At 43.2% G+C, this 17,852-nt stretch overlaps 1 protein-coding gene across 14 annotated transcripts in view; it reads left to right on the top strand.

Moving 5' to 3' along the window:
- The window catches only part of PPFIBP2 (PPFIA binding protein 2), a 302,451-nt gene that overhangs the window by 250,850 nt on the left and 33,749 nt on the right, over positions 1-17,852 (top strand). For 11 of the 14 annotated variants that reach the window (XM_063944500.1, XM_063944498.1, XM_063944496.1 and 8 more), the window contains 6 exons: positions 4,916-4,980; positions 7,052-7,120; positions 7,236-7,296; positions 10,948-10,989; positions 13,746-13,887; positions 14,791-14,823. In XM_063944500.1, the coding sequence (XP_063800570.1) occupies positions 4,916-4,980; positions 7,052-7,120; positions 7,236-7,296; positions 10,948-10,989; positions 13,746-13,887; positions 14,791-14,823 (412 nt within the window). The remainder of the gene's footprint in view (positions 1-4,915; positions 4,981-7,051; positions 7,121-7,235; positions 7,297-10,947; positions 10,990-13,745; positions 13,888-14,790; positions 14,824-17,852) is intronic. The other 3 variants (XM_063944497.1, XM_063944509.1, XM_063944499.1) reach the window with 2 other exon arrangements.

Below are 17,852 nucleotides of genomic sequence, written 5' to 3'. Positions count from 1 at the left end.
GCCAATTCATTTGTTATGTCAACAGAGGAGCTGTAAACAGACCAGGGAAGTGTGTCCAAATGTCCTGTTTGGAATGGTCAGGAATCCTATTTCCTGGCTAATGTCATAATCCTCACTCTCTTTGAAAGAGATTCATACAGTATACCTTTGGGCTACACCCCTTACCTCCCCCCTTTGCTGTTGCCAAGCACCAAGTATGTAAACCTGGTATATGTGTAGTGTCCAGCAGGGAGGTAGTTAAAAATCCCAAGGGAGGGGGCCGGATGAAGCTGGAGACTATATCTGTCTCCCTCATGAAGACAGAAGGTGTGATCTCTTGGGGACTCAACAATACGTTGGAGTTAGTCTGTGACTTTCCCCACAACAGAAACAACTGAATTCGTTGCGTAAGTGAATTAGTGTTTCAGCAGTTTTTATTCCTTTTCATTTATTGATATTGCTGTATTCTGTGTGTGTTTTTAAAATATTCTTAATAATCTTTGTAACCTTTTTGCAACTAAAGCTCTGAAGTATTCTTGAAATTAAAGATCTAATTTTAGTTCTGATTCTGTTGTTCTTATGAACTCAAGGCCTGTGTGGCTCATGTCTACCTATTTTCTAAGTATTGCAGTGTGTGTGTGACAGGTAAAGCCAAAGACGCCTGCAACGTCCGTTATACGTTGAAAAGTCTTTGCTGGTGGCAGTTGAAGGTATTTAAGGAATCCTGTGTGTCAAAAGTGACCCCGCACGACGCATGTGGCAATTCTCAAATTGGCTTATTTGTGGAATTGGCCGGCAGCGTCGTGACAGCTTAGTAAATAGATCCCTTAGTCAACTGAAGAAAAAACACTAATGGTAGATTTCCATGTACTGGATTAAGGATCACTGGTGGGGTTCCTGTGTGCTGGATATAAGGACCACTGGTGGATTCCCATGTGCTGGACTTGGAGACCACTAATGGATTCCAGTATACTGGATTTAGGGATCACTGGTGGATTCCCATGTACTGGATATGGGTACCACTGATGGATTCCTGTGTGCTAAACATAGGGACCACTAGTGGGTTCCCATGTGCTGGGTTTAGAGACCACTAAGTAATTCCAGTGCGCTGGATGTTGAGACCACTGCTGGATTACCATGTGCTGGGGCCACTGATGTCTCTGCATGTACCATGACAGCTTAATTTGACTGTATGTGTGGCAGACTGGAGAATCTTGCTTTGATTCTAACCGTACAGGCCAGGAAAATTCCAGGGCACACCCCCAGATATGCAAAGGAGAGCCAGGATTAAAGGCCACATCTCTAACAGATATTTGCCAATCTTTTTAACACTGATAATACAGTACGGCTCCGGTACCACCTGGATAAAAATTTGTATTGAGTCTCGAGAACAGATACACTTTGTGAGCTTACGAATGTGTACTGGAAGACCCTCAGCCAGTCCGCCTCACTAAAATCAATGCTGCATTCTAACAGTACTGCCATAGGACTAAGGGGGAAGACCCTCATGTCTGTGTTCAGTCAACAATTTATAGTTCAGCGAAATGGGGTGTGCCGCTAAAGTCTTAGGGACACACCGTGACTTAAAGAGTGTCAGTTAAGTTCTTAGGGGTATCCCCTTAGTCAAAGACTGTAAATAGTGAAAATGAACTTGGCAACAGGTCCAGAATTCACTAACCGGCAAATTCAGTTTGACATGTAAGACTTAAAGTGGATATCACGTCCCTACAGCTACCAGCTAACAGACCCAGAGAGGACCATCCCTGTTCCACAGTCCCATCGTTCCCACAGAACATCCAGTTGTGCATTAGCGAGGTTAAGGGGGAATGGGGGAGGGAACACTAGGTAGGCTTCCAAGCTTCAGCCAGCAGGCTAAAGTAGGGCATATAGTCAGATGAGAAATCAGAGGGACAACTGGAAGCCAGGGAGCGAAGGCTATAGGTAGATAAAGAGAATATTCCTGAATGTGGGCCATTGCTTTCCCACACCAAAAATCTGAGTCAGATGGGCAACATAATAATAATAATAATAATAATAATATAATGGGTCAGGGAGTTGAAGACCTCCTTGGTCCCTCCTACAGAGAGTTTCCATTTTCAGTCCAGCTTTGTTGCCACCCCAAACAAAGGCCCCCACTGTTTTCTGCAGTTCCTTGAAGAATCCCAACAGACTGGTAAGGCTTTAGGATTTTGGGGAGGGCAATCATTTTTACAAGAAGTCAGCCAACCCAAGATAGGCAGAGGTCTTTCCAGACTTTCAGTTCAAACCTTCTGCAGGACTGGTTCAATGTTAGCTTGGAAGAACCTTGGAGTGTCACTGGGAATAATCATAACCAGGTATTTTAAGCATGAGGAATGCCACATGTACCAATAACAAAGGGTTTTATATTCTCTTATGTACTAATAGTAAGTGTGTGTCATACATACATTTGACTGAAACATTAAGACCTACTTCAGAGCTGTCCATAAATGTAAATAGAACTTTCTTATATACACTGCTCAAAAAAATAAAGGGAACACTAAAATAACACTTCCTAGATCTGAATGAATTAAATATTCTTATTAAATACTTTGTTCTTTACATAGTTGAATGTGCTGACAACAAAATCACACAAAAATTATCAATGGAAATCAAATTTATTAACCCATGGAGGTCTGGATTTGGAGTCACCCTCAAAATTAAAGTGGAAAAACACACTACAGGCTGATCCAACTTTGATGTAATGTCCTTAAAACAAGTCAAAATGAGGCTCAGTAGTGTGTGTGGCCTGTATGACCTCCCTACAACACCTGGGCATGCTTCTGATGAGGTGGCGGATGGTCACCTGAGGGATCTCCTCCCAGACCTGTACTAAAGCATCCGCCAACTCCTGGACAGTCTGTGGTGCAACGTGGCTTTGGTGGATGGAGCGAGATATGATGTCCCAGATGTGCTCAGTTGGATTCAGGTCTGGGGAACGGGCAGGCCAGTCCATAGCATCAATGCCTTCGTTTTGCAGGAACTGCTGACACACTTCAGCCACATGAGGTCTAGCATTGTTTTGCCTTAGGAGGAACCCAGGGCCAACCGCACCAGAATATGGTCTCACAAGGGGTCTGAGGATCTCCTCTCGGTACCTAATGGCAGTCAGGCTACCTCTGGCGAGCACATGGAGGGCTGTGTGGCCGCTCAAAGAAATGCCATCCCACACCATTAATGACCCACTGCCAAACCGGTCATGCTGGAGGATGTTGCAGGCAGCAGAACATTCTCCTTGGCGTCTCCAGACTCTGTCACGTCTGTCACATGTGCTCAGTGAGAACCTGCTTTCATCTGTGAAGAGCAAAGGGCGCCAGTGGCGAATTTGCCAATCTTGGTGTTCTCTGGCAAATGCCAAACGTCCTGCACGGTGTTGGGCTGTAAGCACAACCCCCACCTGTGGACGTCGGGCCCTCATACCACCCTCATGGAGTCTGTTTCTGATCGTTTGAGTAGACACATGCACATTTGTGGCTTGCTGGAGGTCATTTTGCAGGGCTCCTGTTCCTCCTTGCACAAAGGCGGAGGTAGCGGTCCTGCTGCTAGTTTGTTGCCCTCCTACGGCCTCCTCCACGTCTCCTGATGTACTGGCCTGTCTCCTGGTAGCGCCTCCATGCTCTGGACACTACGCTGACAGACACAGCCCTTCTTGCCACAGCTCGCATTGATGTGCCATCCTGGATGAGCTGCACTACCTGAGCCACTTGTGTGGGTTGTAGGGAGGTCATACAGGCACATGGAGGCCACACACACTACTGAGCCTCATTTTGACTTGTTTTAAGGACATTACATCAAAGTTGGATCAGCCTGTAGTGTGTTTTTCCAATTTAATTTTGAGGGTGACTCCAAATCCAGACCTCCATGGGTTAATAAATTTGATTTCCATTGATCATTTTTGTGTGATTTTGTTGTCAGCACATTCAACTATGTAAAGAACAAAGTATTTAATAAGAATATTTCATTCATTCAGATCTAGGATGTGTTATTTTAGTGTTCCCTTTATTTTTTTTGAGCAGTGTAATTGCGTGTCTTTCCGCTCTGAACATCTTTTCCACATCCACGTTGGAGTAGAACAGTTGGTGCTACTTTTGGATAAAATGACCATCAAAAAGATGCCATCTGCATGGAGGGACCTGACTTGCAGTACTGAAACCCTGGTGCAAGTTGCAAGCTTGTGGTGATGATGAAGGCTGAGTCTGATTGGACAAAAGTGACTAAAACACACCCATCAATGCAAACAGTGAAACCATAGCAACTGTACTGTATGTTTAAAGTTAAATCACACTGCAATAACTTATATGCAAAAAGTATGCTTCATACCTCATTGAGGAAAGGGAAAGTTACCCATATGTTTTTGAGTGTTGTTGTTTTTTTGTTTGTTTTGCTTTAAATATACTGTATATATACAGTAAGTTAGCATTAATCACTTAGCATTTTAGATGCTCCAAGGCACTTGTGTGCTTACATCTGCACTGTACGGCAATTGAATGTAATGTGTATGCATTGTGTACTGTAATGTGGAGCATTTTGTATACTCGCCTGGACTGGGACTCTCCTGGACCATCTGACATAGGTACATGAAGGGAAGGGAGCTGCAGTTGCCGATTTCCATATGTGGCCAGCTCTGAATAGGTAGCAAATCTTTTTTTCTCCCAGATACATTATAGGATTATGTTTGCCTTTATTTCTGAATGCGGAACAATGTGTTCACTGTTTGCTTTTTTGCATATTGTCACCTCCGATGTACAAATGTACAGTAGCTCTGCTGTTGCCAGTTTGTTGTCTTCTGTGGTTAATATATTGTGATAGATTTTGTGATGTATTAATCAGTCCTCACTGGAATATGGGATAACTGTGGCTAAAGTAGTAGAGATTAATCGCATCAATAAAAGTTATATATTTATATTGCCTTCTGTAGGTTTCTTCCACTGTGTCCTCACCAACTGTGCCAACAACACCTCCCCAAAACATCCTGGAAAATGGGTAAGAGTGTCGATGATGTGTAGCTCAATGAGACCTGTGACTTCCTCTTGTCCACTTGTTATGTGGCATGCCTGTGTCAATTATCACAGAGCTATTTGCTCGGGAGAACTATTAACCATAATGGCTGCAACTTCATTGACGCGTAATATGCAGCAATATATTCTGATTATAGCTTATTTATACAGCTCCGGCTTACACAGCACCACTGCACCATGTTTCAACGTGTGACTAACATTAAAGACTAAGGGCGGGATTTACTAAAGGGAAAATGCGGTAAAACCCCCATTTTACCGCATTTTCATATGTACTAACTCCTGACCGCCGCGTTTTCGCCTCATAGGGTATCGCCATCTTTTTATGGCAATACCCTATAGAAGCCTATGGGATTCTTACCGCCGCCGCCCCGCGCCGCTCACGACGATACCCCCGGCATACCTGAGCTGCTGCTGCCTGCTGGTGCGGCCCCCCTCCTCCTTCTCCCCCGCATCACAGCCTTGTCTCCTTCCGGCTGCAGGGGGGAGGAGGAGGAGCCTGGGGACTCCCTGCACACGTCACCTCCCGAGTCTGGGAGGTGACGGAGACCCCTGCCGACCCCGGCAGACATCATCGCGGGGGGCCTCCTATACCGCATTGCGATACTAATCGCATATGTTAGTACATATGCCATTAGTATCGCTGCGGTAGGCGGCGAGAGGCGGCGATTGCTTATAGTAAATCCCGCCCAAAGGGGTCTATTTACTAAGCCTTGGATGGAGATAAAGTCGCTGGAGATAAAGTACCAGCCAATCAGCTCCTAACTGCCATGCCACAGGCTGTGTTTGAAAAATTACAGTTAGGAGCTGATTGGCTGGTACTTTATCTTCATTCACTTTATATCCATCCGAGGCTTAGACCTCTTAAGATGCCTGTGCATTTCACTGTTCTCTCTAAGCGGACCACTGTAAGATACTGTAGAACATTGTAAGAAGACAGGAGTGAGGGGAGTCATTCTGCGGGGTTGTGCTGAACAGTAGATTCTTAATGAAGGCTTCAAGGTAGAGTGATCTTAAAGGATTATTCATTGCATTCTAGAGTGATTATTCTAGTCAAATATGACCTACCTGCAGTGGCGCACCCAGGGGGGTTTCCGAGTACCCAGAAACCCCCCTCCACTAAAAAAAAAAAAAAAAAAAAAAAAATTTTTTTTTTTTTTTTTTTTTAATTTAGCTGCATGAGTATTATTAATGACTGTCTTGCATCCTCTGCAGCCTGCTGTCTTCCTGGTGGCACTTGCAAGTGCAATAAAAGTTGACTTTATTTTAATTAAAGTACATATATCCATGTGCATACATATATACACATACATACATACATACATACATTTAAACACACACACACATATGATATACATATATACATATATATACATGTGTATATATGTGTACTGTATGTGTGTGTACATATTATATATATATATATGTATGCATGTTTAATATGCTATGTATATGTGTATATGGGTTCACTACGATCTCCCGGTGACCAGAATACCTGCGCTGGGAGGCCGGCCGCCGGCTTACCGACAGTGTGGCGAGCGCAAATGAGCCCCTTGCGGGCTCACTGCGCTCGCCACGCTACGCGCGCCACACTATTCTATTCTCCCTCCAGGGGGGTCGTGGTGCCGGTATGCTGGTCGCCGGGAGCCCGACCGCCGGCATACTGAAGACCACCCGTGTATATGTATGTGTGTGTGTATGTATGTGTGTATATATATATATATATATATGTGTAGATATATGTATGTATGTATGTGTATATATATATATATATATATATATATATATATATATATATATATACAGACACACTAGTTTTACGGACCCAGCATATACTGGGTCACCTCAGTCCCCACCCCCGTGATTGGCTCCGCCCAGTTCTGGAAACCCCCCCTTGCAAATCCTGCGTTTGCCACTGACCTGTTATTCTCATTGTTATGGGGCGTTAGCCTAAGAGGACTTGTTACATTGATGTTGTAGTTAGATCATGAGAGGATTTTTTGAAATTCTAAACCATAGACCCTAATATTTCTTGGCAGCAATAGCACGCACAGCCCACATGAAAATGGCAGCTCACCACAAGAAGAGCACCTGGAGTACAGGAATAGGTGAGCGCTTTAGTGTCGCACAATGAAATTATTGTCAAAATATATATCTTCTTTTATATGACTTCTTGAAACTCCATAAAAGCTAAACTTTTAGCCATTTGTCTTCATTTTATAGAGCTCAGCCCAGAACACTGTCAACCAGTCTGGAAGATTTGCAAACTGGACCTACGGAAAAGGTGCAATGATCCGTTCATGAAATGTTCTAGAGCCAAGTTTGACATGTATACATGAACATATGCTGGTATATATTGGGTACTATGCAGTCTTATCTGCATTGGACACTCTCCTGGGTGCAGTGAACTACAGCACAGACCAGTTGATAATGTGCAGTCATTTATAATGTGACAAACAGTATGGTGGATGAACATACCTGTACTAGGTAAATGGTAGCTAAAATCTGATTGGTTGCTATGGGCAACAGTTACACTTTAGTAGGTTTGTTAATTCTCCCCCGTAGTGCACAAATGTGATGTAACCCATATTAACCAATCAAATATTACCATTGATTCTTTTATACGCACTTCTCTGTTTTTTTAAATATGGCTATATGTTCCATTTGTGAGAAACTGAATCAGAACAGGCAACATGAAAGTTCTCATGCTGGCCCCACACACTGCAATATCTGTTTTGAAGTTCCGAAATGATTTAAAAAAAAAAAAATTTAACGTTTTTTTTTCATTTATAAATTGAGCTGAAGTTTATATTCAGGCAGCTCATGTAATTTAACAACCCAGCACCAGTCAAAAAAAACTATTCAAAGTCATGTCTTACAGGTCATTACATTTAAAGCTGCACGCTTTCTATCTGAACCCACCCCCAGCTTAAGATGTGCCCTTTAAACAAAAGCGTATTTACCTCCTTTGCTGAATGACGTGTGTGTGCAACCTACATGTGTGCCACGTCGTGAGCTATTGATCTACCGCCAACACGTTTCATGGATTTGTGCTGTTAGAAGACTGTGTGCATGACTAACAGACAAAGATAACAAATATATATATATATATATTATTATTTTTATTTATTTATTTATTTTCATTTTTGTTTTCTATATCTGTCTCAATTGGTGGTGGGATCACGGACTTTTGCTTATAGTTTGATGCATGACCACAAATCTTTTTTAATACATGTCATGTAAATGTATCCTAGAGTTTGTCTTCTCCGTGTTACTTAGTACTACCATTAAATGATACACACCACTTCTGGGGTATTTAATATGAATGACTTATTACAGTATGAAGTAGCGTGCAGAGTAAAAATATTTGCATAGGAAAAGCTCCAGAAGACGACGTAAAGTGAAATTGATCTATTGAAGGGTTGTCGTTGGAGTGACTGGGCAGCGGCTGCAGACAGTCATGCTAGGGTATTCAATTATTCGCAAATTCGCAGCAATTTTTCGCCCAAAAATTGCTGCGAAAACGGCTTTTCGCGGGTATGCGCGCTCCCGTTTTTCGACCTATTTAATTCCAGACGAGTTTCACGTGAAAGTTGTTGCAGTGAAAAGTGTAGGTGAAGATGGGAAAATCAGCCTGTACCCCAAAAAATGCTAAACTAACATAGGAAAACAGAAGAGATGTGTATTAGAGATCACATTAGAGAGTTTTGGGGGACTTAAATTGTGTGAAATGGTTGTTATATGCATTTTTTTTAAAAATGCAAAAAAATTATAGCAAGTTTTTTTTGTGCAAAATAAGTGCTCTCATTAAATTTGGGGTACATGAAAATGGGTATAAGTATATATTTGGGTCATTTTAGGGTACTTTAAAAAAAAAGTGGAAACAGACCGATTACTCCCACCTGCAAGCCTAAAAACACCTGTCCCACTCATAAAGCACCCCAATATACCTGTCCCATACCTTGAACCCCAATTTCCATCACTTTGTACTTTTTCACCCCAAAAATGACATGTCATTATTGGCCAATTAAAAATATAAACGTGCCTAATTAGTGATTAAGGGGGGTGTCCCAGGGTTTCTGTACCATATCCAAACATTTTTACCTTAAAATAGTGACTTTTCCCAACTTTTCACCTGCTCAGAGTAGGTGAAGTGAAATTAGTGAAAAAATTATCACCGGTACATTTTTCCGGAAAATTGAATAGGCTGTAATTGCGTTTCGCAGGAAAAGTCTGTTTTTTCGCACGAAAACCGGACTTTTCACGCGAAAAGTCCGTTATCGCTGCTAATTGAATATCCCCCATAGAGCGGCACTGACAAACATTCAATGGACACAGTTTACCTAGATAAGGCCTCATATACCGAGTGAGGGACTCGGTTACATTACAGGGCGTTGGCCCTGTGTAGCTCTATACATCGGAAGGGGCTTATTTGATTCAAGTTTGTTTTTAGGGCAAGTTTTCGTAATGATTCTACAGATGTGTGCTTGGAACCTCTGGCATTCAACTTGGCCAACCCCATCACTGGTGACATTTCCCATCTTGTTACGGAGTAGGATGCCTGTTCCCCCTCCTGCCTCAGGTCATGCACACATAGGTGGAATCCACATATCCTAGTAGTGGGTTCATCACTGGTTCTAACCTGGATCCACACTGTCATAAATGTCCGTCTCACCTCTGTGTTAATGATTGGCAGTTCTGTGTGTTGGGTGTGTTTTACATTATCTGTGCTATGAAATCTTTTTTTTAACTAGCAGCATGTTTTTTGTGTTAATTATCATTATTAAAGATTTCATTTATTAATATATAGCAAATCTGGTGTATTAATATACAGTATATGTGGCATTAGTCTAACTCCTTTACTCGTGTTGTGACCTCAAAATATACAGTATTTAACTTATTTATTTAGTATATACAATATATATATTATAGTATTTTTTTTTATTTTTTTTTAGTAGCGTCTTAAAAATATATTGCCTATCACTAAATTTCTAATATAAATGCCTGCAACATCCCATATCATACAAAATACCTTATTGGGAAATACAAGCTTTAATAATTATTACTGGCTTGTATTTAGAGCATTGCTATAATGCCCCATTATCCAGTGCTGCAGGCTGTGCGACTTGATGGAGCACCGTAAAGGACAGAAATCTTCTTTAAATACCTGCAAAAATGATAGGACTCATTCAATCGGGCATTGATCCCTTTGCAGCCATTGAGGTCTTGATGAGTAAAAGGGTTGAATGCCACTGAAGTTACTGAGTCCCAGAGGGTTCCGGTATGAATGGTCGACATGTTATGGTCGACAGTCATTAGGTCGACCGCTATTGGTCGACATTGACATGGTCGACATGGACACATGGTCGACACATGAAAATGGTCGACACGTGAAAGGTCGACACATGAAAGGTCGACATGAGTTGTTGTTTTTTTAGTTTTTTTTGGTGTCGTTTTTTGCGTAAAGTGACTGGGAACCCCAATTAGTGCACCGCGTCCCCTCGCATGGCTCGCTTCGCTCGCCATGCTTCGGGCATGGTGCCTTCGCTCCGCTACCGCTTCGCTTGGCACAGATTAACGTTCCAAACGTAGTCCACGTGGATCGTAAAGTATGGAAAAGTTCCCCAAAAGAAAAAAAAGTAAAAAAACTCATGTCGACCTTTTAATGTGTCGACCATTTCCATGTGTCGACCTTGTGTCCATGTCGACCATGTCAATGTTGACCAATAGTGGTCGACCTAATCACTGTCGACCATAACATGGTCGACCATGTGAACGGATACCGTCCCAGAGCTGACAGTAAGTGGCTGGTGGCAGCCCTGGGATCCGTAGTGTCTAACAATTCACCATGTTGTGTTTGAACACAATACTAACCGGTTGTTCTTGTTACTTTTTTCCTTTGCATCTTGACCTTTCCCTCCTTGACACTTCATAGCATGATGATGGGGAAATCCCTGAGCCTGTTGTAACACCTGAGGTATATTAACTCTATTAAACATTGTTGTGTTTTATGTTACTACATTTTACATGGTGCAGTGTTTGGATTTTATTTTTTTTCCAAAGAACATTTTACAACCACTTACACTACTAGCTGACGGATGATGAGTGTCACAAATCAACATCTCCTCAGTTCTTGCCATTTATAAAACGTTCACCACGATATGAGTTTGCTCAGTAACCCAACCTAGACCAGAAGCTGAAGCAGCGTGAATGGGATATTGCAGCATTATCTGGTTATTGCTGCCTCTGGTTGAACTGCTTATTTCACTGACTCACCAAGTACAAATAGCTTTATACAACGTTGCAGAGTACAAGATTACACCTGATATTTTAGCACAGATGGAATAAAATAAATAAATTAAAGTGAACCTGGCAAGCACAGAGGTTGGGGCAACTGGTCAGTCCGTAATCCAAAAGTTTCTTGTTGCTAAACAGAATTTCTATTCTTACTTTAGGAACGTGTTCCCACTCTTCCTTGCTGAGAAATATTTGTTGTCCTCTTGCATGTAATAAATTTCAGTAATAGAGCTATTCCACTGTAAGTTTTAACATATACATTTTTGTTAAAACTTAACACGACAAAGTTATTTTTGACAAAAGATAGATGTATGTAAGTGCCTAACTAGGCTTATTGTTTGGGTAGAAAAAAATATCCGTTAAACCCAACACAGTATCACAAAATGTTGTTTTCGCCCATGGGACAAACCAAGTCCACCACGGTTTTGTAAAGGAAACTTCTACTCGATGATTCCCTCCAACTCCAAATTAAGAGCCTGTGTTATTTTTTTTATAATAACCTATGAGAGAGTTATAATTTAACTTGGCAACCTATGTTGAAAACTCAATAGATACACAGCTACAGGTTTTTCTTTTATAGTGTCATGTATGGGACATTTTTACAAATTTTCATGGAATGGCCCAGTATTCAAGTCTACGTAGGCCCTTCTAAAACCTTAATCCTTACTTCCCGTAAGTACTTAATTGCTGACTTTGAGGGGGGGGGGGGGGGGGGGTTCAATCATAGGGGGATATTTACTAAGCAGTGATATGAGCTGAGAAGTGCCCATGGCAACCAATCAGCACTGAAGTAACATCTATAATTTGCATACATACAATTATACAGAGCTGCTGATTGGTGGATGGGGCAACTGGCTCACTTCTCCGCTCTTATCACTGCTTAGTAAATGTCCCCCATAGTCTTGGATTTATAAATAGGTTTGTCTTGTGTGCAAGTGGGGTTGGGCGAGGATCTGGTAGAGCCACACCACTACAGTGAAAGTAATGTTTATTTTTGGGGGGAAGGACTATGGGAGCAGGATCTAAGGGCTATAATCCTTTATTTACAGAGGGGCAACAAGACAGTGGGATGGCACACTCCCCTGTGACTCATTGGACCATCTACAATATATATATATATATATATATATATATATATATATATATATATTTTTTTTTATTTATTTATTTTTTTAACAAGTACTTGAAGCAATTGGAAGTGTGCCCCAATATGTCCACATGCCATATCCGCTTTGTTTTTTGCCAGTCTATTATTATTATCCTTTATTTATATGGCGCCACAAGGGTTCCGCAGCACCCAATTACAGAGTACATAAACAAATAATCAAAACAGCAACTTACAGTTGAAGACAATATAGGACAAGTACAGGGTAAATAAACATAGCTACATCAGCAAATTACACCGAAATAAGTATCAGGTGGCAGTAGACTGCTGGATTTGGTGCAGCTGAAGATTATTAAAGTAAGAAAAAGGATAAGCACATGAGGGAAGAGGGCCTGTTTCCACAGACAGAAATCCTGAAAACATGACCTGTTGGGGGTACTTGGGGACTGGAGCTGAGAACCACTGCTACAAATCAGCTTCTCTATTTAATTGTTTCATCAAAAATAGCTATATGTGTTATTCAGTATACATTTGGCCTGTGTATTTTGTTTGTTCTAGAGATACCAGCTGCTTCACAGATAATGGGTGACCCACTTGTCTGAGCCAAAATGGTGTCTGAGAGATTTGCTTTATATAACCATGGAACCAAAGATATGAACTAACATATACAGCGCCTTCATTGCTTGCCCTGTCCTATGACTAAGGGGGTCTGTTCATGAAGCAGTGAAAAGAGTGGAGAAGTGAGCCTGTGGAGAAGTTGCCCATGGCAATCGATCAGTTTTGAGGTAACATTTCTAAAGTGCATACTATAAAATGATATGTAGCAGCTGACTGGTTGCCTTGGGTAACTTCTCCACTGGCTCACTTCTCCACACTTTTCATTGCTTCATGAATGGACCCCTAAATCACCTGACTGGCATAGAGTCTAGGTGTCCTTATTTCCCAAATCACGTCATTATATAATGAACAGAACAAGGATTGGCTGCAGGTATACCAACCATTTACCCATTTACAGCAGCATAGTCATTTACCCAGATATATATGGCAAAAGGAGGGGAAGGGGGGGGGGGGGAGGGGGGTGTAGCAAAGCGTGGAGAGAGAGAATTTACCCACTAATCGGCTCCTGTTATTTTTCAAACACAACCTGTATGTCAGGAGCTGATTGGTTGGTTCACTCTCTCCAAGCTTTGATTAATCTCCCCCAGGGTAATAGTGCTCTCTGCTGGCATGTGAATTATGGTAGTCTGCAGTTCTGGGATTTGCAGTGTTTTCTGTTAACATCCTAACTCAGACCTCCTTCTAAGTGACCTGTTCATGTCTCTCCATATCAGTGTAACGCTGATCCCAGGTACCAGACATTGCCGGGAAAACTCTCTCGCACCACTCCCAATGGGTCACATGACTGCTACAGGAATCCTGAATCCCAGAATGCTCTGCACTTCAAGAGCGAATCAAACGGACTGCAGAGCTTGCGTAAGTTATGTATTTATTGGCGTAATCCGGGAAAATGCCCAAATTACTCTGGCTGGACAGATCCTGAATATCAGATAGGTATTTGCACTGATAGTGAGTAACATAGTGGATAGATACTGGCTCCGTGATGCTTAGCACTGGTACAGTATATATGTTTTTAGAGAAATTATTATAGTTTGTTGACCATATTGGAATTAATAAGTGACATCAGCAGCAGAACGTGTGGGAACAATGAGTGAATGGCATAATGATTCTGGGGGAAAATGGTCATACCTTCTAAAGAGTCAAGTGGAGGTGTTGTCACCTCTCACCCTCAGTCCATGTAGTGGTCGCACCCCAGCAGTGATGTCCGTTCCAGGTATATACACATTGCTCGGCTGTCTGCATTTAGAATGTATGAGAGGTAAGGCAGGATATACAACTTACCAACTGTTTGATTCCTTTACGGTATGGGTCTTCAACCTGTGGCCCTCCATCTGCTATGGAACTACACATCCCATCATGCCCTGCCTCAGTTTTAGAATGCCTTAATAGTAAAGCTGTGGTAGGGCATGCTGGGACGTGTAGTTCCACAGCATCTGGAGGGCCACAGGTTGAAGACCCATGCTTTACGGCATTGATAAAGGAGTTGGTGTAGTCCATCTGTGTCACTGTACACAATCATTCTAGTAATGCTGTAATAGGCACACCAATCCCTTTACCGGTTGTCCGGAGGCGTGCTATAGCAATATGTTATTAATTACAAAGAATTAAGTAAACTTGACTTTAAAACCTGTCATCTTTCTCTCCTCTCATTGCTCATCTCAGCTGTTTATTTACTCAGATTCCTCTTCCTTTCAGTTCCTAAATTTCAACTTTCATTTTCTTTTCTTCCTAATTTGTTGTTTTCGGATTGGTTTAAAGATATCAGCAGAAGCGTCAGTGCCCCAGTAATAGGTACTGTACCCGCGTTGGTAACACCGCATGCGTGTGCCATGTTTCCTGACTTATGGGGGCATTTGTGTTCTTTAAGCTAATGGTTCCACATACCCAATACAGTGTTCTAGGAGTAGATAACTGGATAATTGTGCTTAGTAACTAAGGGGATTATGGGGGTAATTCAGATCTGATCGCAGCAGCAAATTTGTTAGCAGTTGGGCATAACCATGTGCACTGCAGGTGGGGCAGATATAACATGTGCAGAGAGAGTTAGATTTGGGTGGGTTATATTGTTTCTGTGCAGGGTAAATACTGGCTGCTTTATTTTTGCACTGCAATTTAGATTTTAGTTTGAACACACCTCACCCAAATCTAACTCTCTCTGCACATGTTACATATGCCCCCCCTGCAGTGCACATGGTTTTGCCCGTTCGCTAACAAATTTGCTGCTGCGGTCAACTATATTATTACAGTTTCTGCTGCGGGTTACACTGGGCTCCACAAGGAATGGACAATGGGGTGTAGAGTAGGATCTTGATCCGAGGCACCAACCGGCTCAAAGCTTTGACTGTTCCCAGAATGCATAGCGCCGCCTCCTATATCACCCCGCCTCCCTGCACAGGATCTCAGTTTTGTAGTTGGTGCTGCAGTAGCAGGCACTTAACAGAGGGGCTGCTCCAGGCAGCCCTAAGAAGAGCTTTTTTTCTGAGGAAAAAAGTGAAGACTTCAAGAGCAGCAGCAGTGTTACATGTCAGTGGACATTCACAGCTGCAGCTCCGGCTCTCCCCAGCGGCGCTGTTCACTCCCAAGCCCTGGTTGCCGGGTAACTACAGCAGGAGGCTCCGGTTTTCTTCTTGTTAGGCACACACGACGGGGGCTCTCCGGGATCGCGTGGCCGCGCTTCGGGAGGTGGTAAGTGGGTCCCGCTTGCGGGACCCGGTCTTTATCGCGATCCGGCGCGGTCAGTGGGAGGCAGGCCGCGCACGCTGGCCGTGGACACTGTGGCAGTACAGGCGATCCCACTAGATCACCAGGGCATGGGACAGGTCAGGTTTTCTCTATAAACCGTTTTATTAGAGCCCGCAGTACCCGGTGGTTTTGCCATCAGGGGGATAGAGCTTGGACCTGAAGCCCCTCCCCCAGCCCCAGGGTGCCATTTTCTGCAAATGTTCCCGCCCTGGAGCTGCATATCTGTCTCTCCCTCACTCCTTGGCAATGTCTGCGGCGCCATTATCCCTCAGCTCACTGTTCCTGGGAATGCTTCGGCAAATCCTCCTATGTAAAGCCGCCTGGTTGTCAGTGCTGTGACTTTACAAGACACTTAAGTATTTTACCTGCCTTTTTTAGTCAGTGTTAGTTAAGAAAGAGTGCATTTAGTCAGGGTTTCCTAGTACAATTACCCTGTGATATACATCCAGTTCTTACTGTGTACTGTTATATCTATTGTTATATAGCTGTGTAAGCTAGTCCAGTGCAGTATTATTGTTAGTAATAACCTCTGCATTGTACAGACTGTGACTATTTGTGTGTGCATTTGATAGCTGAGTGGTGTCCATTTCGTGTCTTTCACTCAACCTGCTTTCCCTATATTCTATAACCTGAGGGGGCTTGGTGCGTCAGGTTTTATCTAATATAGGATTTTCACAAAGATATACTGTATTACGTATTTTTCTCTGTGATTTAGTCACCATATCTCTCCTTTATCTCTGCTGGTGCTGATTACACTGCGCATGGGTTTGGGCTAGAGGTATTGTGCTGCTGACAAATTGTACTGTGTTACCTGATACTGCAAGTTATATCATGTCTGCTTCTGAGGGTAACGGTTCTGGGGCTGAACACACTGCCGGTGTTGCTGAAGCCGCAGATACCTATGAGGAGAATATAGAAGCTTTGGGCTCTGGTTCTGGGGGCTCCTTGCCCCCCAGTGGGACTGTGGCAACGGGGGCAAATAATGACCCGCCGTGGGCCGCTTTTTCCACGCTTCTGCATAAGCTAGTTCATAAACTAACACCCCCTATGGGACCCCCAATTCCGGTGCAACCGTTTGTGGTCCCTGCAGCTAACCCGCCATGGGCGGACGATTTATCTGCTCAAATAGAGAAGTTGAACCAGTCCCTAAATTCTAAAAAGTCTGACCGTCACTTGCCTACGTCCAAGGGGTCCTCTAAGCGAGCGCTTGTCTCCTCACAATCCACTGCTGTCACTGACACCTCGTCGGATGAAGACGGCACTTACACTGACCCCACAGGTTCTGACTCAGATACGGCTGATGGGGAGGGTGGTTCACATGTAGATGTTCCTGATCTTTTGGAGGCTATTAAGTTAATTTTACAGATTACGGATGATCCCGAGCCATCCGTTCCTGCTAAGAAACCAGATAGGTTCAAGCGTCAGAAGGTGATTAAACAAGTTTTACCTCACTCTGACCACCTAATTGATATACGTCAGGAACCCTGGGAAAACCCTGGTACGAAGTTTGTGCCTCAAAAGAAGATGCTGGCTCGCTATTCCCTCGCGCCGGAGCTGTCTAAGAATTGGGAAACGCCTCCTCCAGTGGACTCGCATGTGGCTAGGATGGTAGTTTCCTCAGCTCTACTGGTCACCACTGTCACGTCTCTAAAAGAGCCTACGGATAAACGTGTGGAGGGTTGTCTGAAAGCGATTTACACCCTCACGGGTGCTGCACAAAGGCCCACTATTGCAGCTACTTGGGTTGCAGAGGCCATTGAAGCATGGGCCTTGGAGGTAGATGCTGAAATCTCCTCTGACCATGCTAGACAATGCTTGTCTTATATTGTCACAGCTTCTGATGCCGGTATCCTGGCAGCCAAGGCCTCTACTACGTCAGTCCTGGCTCGCCGGATATTGTGGCTGAGATCCTGGTCTGTGGATCTGGACTCTAGAAAAACCCTGGAGGTACTCCGTTTTAAGGGAGATATTCTGTTTGGGGAGGATTTAAATAAGATTGTGGCTGACTTGGCTACTGCCAAAACTGCCTGTCTGCCAAGTACTGCTCCTTCTGTGTCGAAGGCTAAAGGTACTTCCTT

Source organism: Pseudophryne corroboree, chromosome 11 (genome assembly GCF_028390025.1).
Source record: "Pseudophryne corroboree isolate aPseCor3 chromosome 11, aPseCor3.hap2, whole genome shotgun sequence".
Taxonomy (NCBI): Eukaryota; Metazoa; Chordata; class Amphibia; order Anura; family Myobatrachidae; genus Pseudophryne; species Pseudophryne corroboree.
The sequence above is the reverse complement of the archived record's forward strand: the minus strand, read 5'-3'. Positions and strand labels throughout refer to the sequence as shown.